General features: G+C 42.2%; 1 protein-coding gene across 1 annotated transcript; it reads right to left on the reverse strand.

The window, feature by feature from the left end:
* Positions 1-1309: 1309 nt before the first annotated feature.
* LOC308365570 (uncharacterized protein) lies at positions 1310-4853 on the reverse strand (the record flags this gene model as incomplete). Its single annotated transcript, XM_080839039.1, has 4 exons — positions 1310-2568; positions 2962-3015; positions 4116-4172; positions 4526-4853. The coding sequence occupies 4 exons, from the start codon at positions 4851-4853 to the stop codon at positions 1310-1312; spliced, it is 1698 nt and encodes a 565-aa protein (XP_080695165.1).
* Between the last annotated feature and the right edge of the window lie 6089 nt (positions 4854-10942).

The following is a 10942-nucleotide window of genomic DNA, read 5'->3' on the forward strand; positions in this document are numbered from 1 at the left end:
TTAATAAAAATACTTCTATGCAACTTCGGAGTCCTGAGGTAACATATATACATTCTATGCTGCCTGTGTAGAAGGCGATATGTCAAACAGGAAGTTCCCTTAATCTTTATCATTCATATCCATTCATTCAGTTGCTGATGTTCTCCATAAACATGCTCCTGCTGCCTGCTCATGTGCCTTTGTTCAGCGCCCTCATAGATGAGTAACTCAGTTGCCACGCAGCAGAATAGTTTGTCCAAAGTCCCAACCCAAACCCTTAACTGTTGAGATGTTTTGGGATACGGGCTGACTGGATTCAGTGGTGAAGATGGAAAAAAACATGGTGCAGGAGATGATGGCTTATAGATTAAACGATTATTATTTATTTTACCAGTGGATTCTGTCCAAGGACTACGAACAGATACAACAAAAAACAAACAAACAAACATAAATCCGTACAAACATAAACCCGTACTCCATCAGTACTCAAAACAAGTCAAATAGTCAAGCACTCAGTTCTCAGTTTTTACTTCCCCTTACATCAGGTAAGTACTCCTTCTCTTCCACCCCCCTGAAGGAATGAGGCACCCTTTAAATAATACAATCAGCCCCAATTGGACCCAACCATTCCAGTGTAACCCTCCCCACATTAGTCTTAATAGATAATACATGGGATTAATATATACATTAGCCCATCATCAATTTCACCAATGCACCCAAAACATTTACAATATTTACACATCTTACACACTACACATATTATTAACATACATACATACATAACAAGCATAACATCACACACCCCCAAGGCAATTCCTTTCTCCCTGCCCCGTGGGAAGTGGATAAATACCGCTTCTCACCGGCGCGTGCTTCCTCCTCCGAGCACTGGAGTTGTTTTGTGATAAAGCGAGAGAGCGCGTTGCAACCATGTAATGCGGTCGGCGCTTGTACTCACGCAAAACTCTTACTCCATTAACACACAATGGGGCTAGAAGCATGTGTGTCTGCGTGAATCTGCTGTCTCTCTGTCCCGCTCTTGTGGGGCAACGTGAATCTGCTGTCTCTCTCTCCCGCTCTTGCGGGCAATTTGAGATTAACTCCATTTTACTGCAAATGGTGAGAAGGGAGGAATTCATCTTTTCACAAGAACCTACAGTGACTCTGGTCAGGTCAGCAGCATAGTTTGTCCCAAGTCCCAACCATTCCCAAGCCTCCACTGTTGAGAACCCACAGTGACTCTAAACTCTAACCTCAGGATTGAGTCCAAGCTTGAGATGACATAATTTGTCCCAAACATTCTATTAGTGTATCATTTCTCCCCCTCCATCTCTCAACTCTGAACTGATCGTTGATGGTCAGCCTCCTCCACCAAACGACTGAGTTTATGTACAGTCTCCAACAGTCCCTCCATCTCTCTGTTCTTCTCCTCCATCTGTCTGTTGAACTCTCCCTCCATCTTCTCCTTGGTGATGCTGATGTTTCTCTGTAGTTCAGGCAGGATGATCTTCATGAGGTTTCTCTCTGCTTCAACCCTGGCCTCTCTCTCATAGCTCTCTCTCATATCCTCCATCTCCTCTCTGTGTCTTTCCTCAATCTCTCTCCTCTCCCTTTCTCTCTTTTCTCTCACTCTGATCAGCTTTCTCTCCATCTCCTCTCTCTGTGCAATCTCTCTTATTAGCTCTCTCTCCATCTCCCTTTTCTTCTCTTCATCTCTCTCTTCTTTCATCTTTCTCTCCAGTTCTGTTGTTCTTTCATTTAATATTATAATTTCTCCTTCATGCTGTTGAATCTCTCCCTCCATCATCTTCAGAGACTCCTGAACATTTTTATCAAGTTCCTCTCTTCTCTCTCTCTCTTCCCTCAGTTTCCTCTCCTCCACCTCTCGTTCTTTCTGTATCCTTCTCTCTATCTCTCTAAGCTGTTTCTCAGCCTCTTGGTAGGTCTGACTGCTGTAGAATTGTTCTCTGTTTCCTGACACCATCTCTTCTATCTTCTCTAGCAGTTGAGTGATCTTAGTGTCGTCAGGCCTGTCCTTAACATTGAGAAGGTGACACCTGTTCCCACATTTCTCTACCAGCTGCTGGAGCTCCTGGCTCCCTGTCTGGAGCAACTCCTCCACACTCCTCTCTCTCAGCCCCTCAGCATGGGTGAAAAGGATCAGTGTGTGTCCCCAACAGCCATCCCCAAATATATCCTCCATTTTCTCCAGCATCCTCCTCTCCTCTCCTTCAGACGGCTCCACTGGAATCACCAGGAGGAAGGCGTGAGGTCCTGGGGAAGACAGACGGACACAAAGCCCCACGTCCTGTCTCAGGTCCTTCTCAGAGAGTCCACTGCAGAACCAGTCTGGAGTTTCCACCACGGTCACCCGTCTCCCAGCCACCTCCCCCTGTCTGCTCTCACTGTGCTGGGTCTCTGTGGATGTGTGTGTGAGTCTGTGTGTGCTGGCCTGCCTCCCAAACTCCTCTGTGCCCAGGATGGTGTTTCCTGCTGCCCTCTTCCGAGCTGTGCTCCCCCCCAGCAGCACCAGCCTCAGCTCAGACACAGCAGGAGACACTGGGGGCGCTGGACCAGGACTCTCTCCTCTCACTGCAACACACACAATCATCACACACAGCTCAGTTATAACACAATCACAACAAGCAATCCAGTTCACAATCACAACAAGCAAAAAGTCTAACATTTGTTAGTGAACCAAATATTGACTCTTTCAGCCTATGCAGCCATCTGTGTGGTTGCCATGGCTACTACTAACTTATAACAAACCAGCGTCCTGAACTAGTGTTAGCTGAAGCTAAATAGTCCGACTGCAATGCTTCATTAAATATTCATTCTTAGAAAACATCCATTCAGCATCCAGAAACTACATCTGTCCAAATGTCCAGGGTGGTAGGATCACATTGCTTTAATGCTACACATGAGTTCTCCAACAGCTGTGAGAATGTTACACCCATGACTTGAGCAGAGACACTGATGACTTACTCCATGGAGGTTCATCCCTACTCCTTCTTTTCATCCTGTGAGGATGATCTGGATCTAGAAGCCCAACAGACACAGAAACAGAAACTGGATCAGAAGCCCATTTAACTACAGTGGTAAAGCTATTCGTTTCACATGCTGGACAGCAGGACTGTTTAGTATCCAGAGTGGATTAGGTTTGCATTTCTAATACTCACCATCTGCAGGACTCTCTCCTCCCACTGCAGACAGACACACACACACACACACACAAACACAAACACACACAAACACACACACACACACACACACACACACAGTTTAGAAATCAGAAGTCTTTGTAACAGATTATCCAGTTATCATAAGCTGTGTAACACTAAATCAGGACATTGACAACAGCAGAGTGTGAAGATCATTTATGAAATGTTGTAAATGACTGAAGTGGCCCCATGTGTTGGGTTATGGACTAAATGGAGCCGCTGGTGAAGTTGGGAAAAAATGGTGCAGGTGCAGGTTGTTTTGGTAGAAAAATAATGATTTATTTTCCGGGTGAAATTAGTCTCCTATATTGACATAAACCAAGTTAACTAATGCACACATTACCATATACAGTATTTGCCCCTTCCACACACCAGACATATTATTGACATACGTACATACTGTACATAGGAAACATAATATCAAACAAGACAAGTCCCTCCCCTGTGGGACGTGGATCTCCTCAGCAGCGCGTGCTTCCACATACGAGTAGCAGGATGGGAGTGGTGTGTGAGAAAGTGAGAGTAACTGTGTGTATGAATCATCCAGGGTTGTGTATGGAACAGAGAATAAATGGGACATGAAATAGTGGGTACCGCACTAAACTGTACATAACTAGGCATGTGTGTGTGTGTGTGTGTGTGTGTGTGTGTGTGTGTGTGTGTGTGTGTGTGTGTGTGTGTGTGTGTGTGTGTATGTGTGTGTGAGTCCAAGTCTCTCTCCCCCTCTTGCAGGGCAACATGAGTCAGACTCCATACCTGTGGAGTGTGAATCAGTGAGAAGAGGGGATTCCACCTTCTCATTATGCATAATATTTACAAATGATGAAGACAATGATCTTTCCAGTTTATATATCCCTTCAAATACAGAGGTGCTTTCAAGTTTTTATTATTAAATGAATAACAAACATGAAGACTTACTATTTGGACAACGCCCGTCCCCACTGTTTCTTCTCCTGATGGGAGGAGGATCTGGATCTAGGAGTCCAACACAAAGAGAAACTGGATCAGAAGCCCATTCAGTGACTGTAGTAGCTACTGAAGTGTTTGACACTGTGAACAGCACTGAGTGAGACAGGATTAATGATACTGGGGAGGCTCTCCTCCTGATGCAACACAACACAGACAGATAGAGACTGAGATTTAAAGGGAAAACAGGAACTGGAGCTCAGATGTGTGAGAATGTCAGAGTGTTAATACCATGGGAGTGAAAGTAGCAGTTCATTTAATGGGTAATAAGTTTAGAAAGAAAACAACTTTAATTGGTAATTTGGACCTCAACACACGGTCTATGTTACTCTTAAGATACACATCTCTTCTCTCAAACTCACCGGTCAGATGTTCTCTGTCTCTCTCCTCCAGCTCCCTCCCTTGTTCTTGTAGTTGGGTTCTCAGGTCCTGTAGTTGACTGTTCCTGTCCTGCAGTTCCTTTTCCAGTGACTCCAGTTGTCTTTTACTGGTCCCCGCCTCACTGGTCATGTTCTCCAGTAGTCCCTCTCTCTCCTTCTCTTGTTTAGTCATGTTCTCTAGATCTGTCTCTCTCTCCTGGAGGAGTTCATTATTCTCCTCCAGCTGTTGTTTTGTCTTCTCTTCTAGTTGTTGTTTTGTCTTCTCCATTTCCTGAATCTTCTCCTCTAGTTGTTGTGTTGTCTTCTCCATCTCTTTATTCTTCTCCTCTACTTGTTGTTTTGACTTTTCTATCTCCACCAGTCTCTCCCTGCTCTCTTTAGAAAGTGTAATATTTTCCTCCTTGTTCTCTTCCAGCTGTCTGTTTCTCTCCTCCAGCTGTCTGTCTCTCTCCTCCAGCTGTCTGTTTCTCTCCTCCAGCTGTCTGTTTCTCTCCTCCAGCAGTCTGTCTCTCTCCTCCAGCTGTCTGCCTTGTTCTTGTAGTTGAGTTCTCAGGTCCTGTAGTTGGCTGTTCCTGTCCTGCAGTTCCTTTTCCAGTGACTCCAGTTGTCTTTTACTGGTCTCTACCTCACTGGTCATGTTCTCCAGTTGATTGATTTTCTTCATTAACTCTTCATCTGTTGCCTTCCGCCATGGAAGCAAAACTGCGAAGAAACATGTTGTAGTGTTGACTATTTAGTAAGTAGACAATTTCATTATCTTACACAAATACAGTCTACAGTTAATTTCCAATCAGTCTACATGTTTATATTCTTGCATTTGTGCCACACTCTTCGAAGTGTGAGTGTTTGTGAAATGTGTGTGTTTGTGTCTGTATGGGTGTTTAAATGTGTGTGTGTGTGTGTGTGTGTGTGTGTTTGTGTGTGTAGGTGTGTATGAAGAGAAACTGATCAGTGTTCCACCACTATGTTTATAATTGTGTTTGTGTGTGTGTGTCTGTATGGGATTGTTTATGTTTGTGTGTACAAAGGGAATGCATTCAATGTATGTGTGTGTGTTTGTGTCTGTATGGGTGTTTAAATGTGTGTGTGTGTGTGTGTGTGTGTGTGTGTGTGTGTGTGTGTGTGTGTGTGTGTGTGTGTAAAGAGAAACTGCATCCACTAATTAATGTTCCACTAATAACTGATCAGGGTTTATAAATGTGCGTGTGTGTTTGTGTATGTGTGTTTAAAAAGAAGTTGCATTCAAGTCAGCTGTAAAGTAATCACATATACACACTTAGGCCCGATGACCTCCCTCCTAAATAAACCCAAACACACCAACTCCTCTCTGGTACTTACCCAACTGTTGAGCTAAATAAAACAGAAACAGAGATGAGATGAGATCATTGATGTGGCTCAATGGAGAAAAATTCACACTATAATAATCTTAATTCACACATTACATCAACACCAATGACAGTGGTTCCCACACTTTAGCTCTGTGTGTGTGTGTGTGTGTGTGTTCAAGTTCAAGTTCAAGTGTTTTTATTTGTCACATACAATAAATTTAAGTGAAATGTTAAAGGGTCAATGCTCCACACTGTGCAAAAATAAATAAAAATATAAAATAAAATAAATTAGTTAATTTATATAGATAAAATAAAAAATGTAAATAAAATCAAATTTAAAAATAAGTTAATTTATAATGTGTGTGTGTGTGTGTGTGTGTGTGTGTGTGTGTGTGTGTGTGTGTGTGTGTGTGTGTGTGTGTTTGTGTGTTTGTGTGTGTGTGTGTGGGGGTGGGCGTATGTGTGTGGGTGTATGTATGCATGCACCACACTAAAGCCTGATGACCATGATGTCCCCCCTCCCTCCTAAAGAAACCCAAACACACCAACTCCTCTCTGGTACTTACCCAACTGCAAAGCTAAAGTAACCAGAAACAGAGATGAGATCATTAATGAGGCTCAATGGAGACAAACTCACACTAGAATGATCTTCATTCACACATTACATCAACACACATGACAATGTTTCCCACACTTTACCTGTGTGTGTGTGTGTGTGTGTGTGTATCCTAACATCGCCACCCATTCAACAATGGAAACATGTTTTTAAAGTTGTTAGTGTAGAGCTTGTACCTTTTGCTTGTATTAAATGTATCCTTAGCGTCTGCAATCTTTGCCAGTGTGTTAGCAGCAGCTGGTCTATTGAAGCAAGAAGGATAAAGCTATCCTGCCCACAGGGTTCAGATTCGTAACAAGCTACGTATTCCAAGTCAACAGCTCCCAATCTCATTTAAAAATGGCAAGTGAAAGCAGAGATGCAGACTCAGCGACTACATCCGATGCACCTTATTATTATTTGCAGGATTTGTACACACTGTCTGATAAAGATTCCGACAGTAAAAAGACCAAGAGCCCCTGCCAACAGCCCAAAATGACCCAAACCACATTGTCTGCAGCCTTTAAGGGTATGATTTCCCAGCAGCAGGTAGACAAACTCCATTGAGCCTAAAAATGAGTCTCAAAATGCAGAACTTGTAGACCACGTTGAATGTCTATAGGTTGACAGTTGACAAACTGAACCAAAAATTGTGTATCGGTTGACAGATGACAAACTGAACCAAAAATATAAATAATTTGGCTCCATATCAAATTTAGTGCAGCCCTTTTTGCTTTTATAAGTTTAAATATGCCTTCCCAGGTCATTCAGTACTTTCATACAACATTCATTTTTTTTCTGTACCTTTCAGATTCAATTACAGTCGAAGAAAGCAGTCCTGACAGACTGGGGTTTGGCCAACATCAGGGACATTGTCCAGCTTCGCCAAGGTAACCGTTTACAAGGGTGGGCTGTAGGGCGGGACTTGCCTGTACATGGCACCTGAATGCATCCTGCACTATCAGGATGCCTCCTGTAACACTGACATGTGGTCCCTGGGGGTCACCTACCTGGAACTGTTCACAAGGTCAACCCCATGGGTCATCAAAAGACGACGGGAGCTGGCTGCTCTCATGGCATTGAACACTCCACCATATGCTCTCGCAAGTCTAAATGAGAAGTACCACTTTTTGTGGTCATTGCTAAACTATGAGCCACAATCCCGACCCACCGCTTCAGAAGTAGTGGAGTTTCTGAAGTTGAGGCTAATGCTGGATTTAGATAGCCGATATGGGTACAAGTTGTAGGGAAATGCTGTCAGTGTGTGGAAGTGTTTTTGTTTTTGGTATTTGTTCCTGTTTGTTCTGAACACCAGTTAAGTACAGAATCAATGTCTTTTTGAGGTCACTTTATTAAAGAACATTTGTCATAAATTTGTTTCATGATTTTTAATACACTGCTTTAGAATAATAAAACATGAAGCTGGGGCCTTCAATATAGCCGCTACCACTAAGGTGACCATAGCACCTTATTAAAATGAGGGAAACCAAGTAGAACTGTGACAAGATTCTCGATCGCCCCCACCCCCCCCCCCCCCCCCCCCCCCCCCCCCCCCCCCATCCCCAGACCCACACACCTTCCTTTTTCACTCTCTTTCCCTCAACATCATTTTGTACAATTCCTTTGCCTTTTCAAATGAAGAGGGTGTTTGAGCCCCATTTCTGTTCATCCACATCATCATGTCATCCACTAATTTCATGTAGGCAGCCAGGGCAGCCGTCGACTGTATGTGGAAACCGGAAATCTCCCAGAATTGTCCCACACAAACGTATGAACTCTTCGTTGAAACCAGCAACTGCTCATCCATGTCAACAGATGAAGCGGGTGGCATAACGAAGGAGTTTTGGCTCCACTGGGCACATCATATTGACAAACCTGTGTGTGTCTGGGGGGGGGGGGGGGGGGGGGGGGGGGGGGGGTTTGTTGGTATTGCACTACACAAAACTTAGCACTACATTACAATTACAATACTAGGAGGTGGTGTGGGGTAGAGCACGTCAGACTTCACGAAAGGACCAGGAGCATGGTGCTGTTTCCTTATGTGATGGGTATTCCAAAGGCTCCGCTCCATATCCAGTTCGTCCTGAAGTAGACAAAGGTGGGTGTACTGCAGGCAGTTGCTATTTCAAAAGAAATGGAAATAAATATCTTTAAAAATTCACTTATCCTGGCTAAATTCCAATATCTCGCCCTAAGCTCACTAAACAATTTTGACTCAACAATGCTGATTCGACTTTGTGACGGACTGATTCAAGCAAGTTAAAGACACACCAGCAACAATGGAATTCATAGATTGTGTGTACATTGCCTGGTATGCCTTTAACTCAGGGTGACCGGGTTTACAGTTAGGACATTGGGATTTAGCTACTGATTCGTTATTTACAAAGCAAAAGACTCTTAACTTACAGGTGCACAGGATTGTCCACTTCGAGCATGTCAGCCTCTATCATCCCCTGTGAATATAAAAACACACAAAATCACTCTATTGTTGGATAACAACAGTTTATGATATATTGTAAACTAAAAGACATGAGTGCCTAGTGGTAAGGTAGTTAAGACTTTTGAAGATTTAAGATGTTTAAACCATTTGCTGGAATACCTCAAACCTTGTCAGCCATTTTTTTTTATCCTTCCCTCTCTCGTTAGAATTTTAAAGTTTATTCCTAAGATTTCCATATAAAATACATAAGGACAGATAAGTAAACATTGGTGAATGCCTGAATCTCTGTGGAAAACTGTGTATGTGAGGTTTAAGAACAAATGTAATTCTTAGAACGGTTGGCGAATGAGGCCCATTGTTAGTTTACTTACCCATCAATGCACAGATGTACCCACATACCCAAAAACTTAAGCTCGTCATTACCTGCAAGAAAAAAAAAAATCTTTATAAAAGCATGCAAAGTTGTTTATTAAATCTCACACATTAGCTTAATGACATGAAGGGCCATGCATACAATCCAGTGGGAAACTGGAAATAGGCCTTTACTTAGTTAATAACAAAAAAAAAGTTCCCTTCAACCAGTCTTGTTTGGTCCTAATTAGATAAGTACTTGGTTCACAAAGGATACTTCTTTCATTCTCTTTCTGAGCTGACATTTTGGAAATATCCCTGGAAAACAGACAACTAAGCTGTTATTGCAAAGACTTGGACACGTACACACATCATATCAACTAAATGACATATGACTGTATAGCAAAGGTTTGGGCACCACTGGAAGAAAAAAAAACATATTTAAATATATAACCTTCTCAGCTTTTGAAGCAGCTACCTGATTTTGGCATGTGTTCTTATTCCATTGTAGAAAGATTAATATTTCAACTGAACTAACACTGAATCAATAGCAATATGCATCATGACAATACCAAAAGGCTAGTGCAAAAAAAAAAATCGAGAGGCTCAATGGCACAATAACAGTCCTACTGAGTTGAGCTGAAATAACAGCTCAGAAATGCTTCAGTCAATACAACTGCACAACTGCACTTTTTTTAGTGGTTGCACAGATCAATTTCGTTGTCTATCTAATGCACAATGACAAATAAAGACTATTATATTATGTGGGTACATTTAAATGATGTCTATTACCTATCTGTTAAATTGTACTCCTGCCTAGGGCTATGCACAGTTTCATTAGAAAGAGCTATTACAGAATTGCTAAGCTTACTCTGTTGATGTAAAGTTTCGTGCATACCATTAAATAATGACTAATACATAGCACTAATTACACACCGCAGTCGACATTAACGTATACCATGAAGGAAACGATTCAAACAAAAAAAATGATGTGTGCTGTCACCATAGACCTTATGCTATCTCGTTAACTTGACTAGCTAGCGAAGTTAATTTAGCGCCAGGCTATCTAACTATAATAGACCTTCTAGCTTGCTAACTTTGACTAGCTAGCGAAGTTAGTTCAGCGACATGGAGGCATTCATTTTAAATGTCCATTAACATGTCAAATGCAATACTTCACTTTCTTACAATTCCTTATTATTTTATTTGTATTATTAAGGATGCAAGAGTCAGCTTACCACTGTACTGGCGGAACGGTTGTTCCTATCGTCGCGCCGTGTGTTGATGATACAGACTCCTCAGGAAAGTTTGTTTGTAGTATCCATGGCCACCGGTGGATTAAATATGGGTTTACTTTACACGAGTGAACTAGCGTGCAGAAAACAACTATTTCGTGTTGTATCAAAAGTTTTTGCTGTACCAGTTAACATAAACACCACAGCGGTATTCATTGTAAAAGCTGCAGAAAACTAGTCAACAACCCCCCGTGTGACTGACTGACAACTTTTTTTCTGACAAAATTCCATGTGAGGATGAGAATTGACAAATTTGCCATGTAAGAACTTTTTTTCTGACAGAATGCCATGTGAGGATGAGAATTGACAAATTTGCCATGTGAGAACTTTTTTTCTGACAGAATGCCATGTGAGGATGAGAATTGACAAATTTGCCATGTGAGAATGAGA

This window comes from Sprattus sprattus (genome assembly GCF_963457725.1).
Source record: "Sprattus sprattus genome assembly, chromosome: 5".
NCBI classification, from domain to species: domain Eukaryota; kingdom Metazoa; phylum Chordata; class Actinopteri; order Clupeiformes; family Clupeidae; genus Sprattus; species Sprattus sprattus.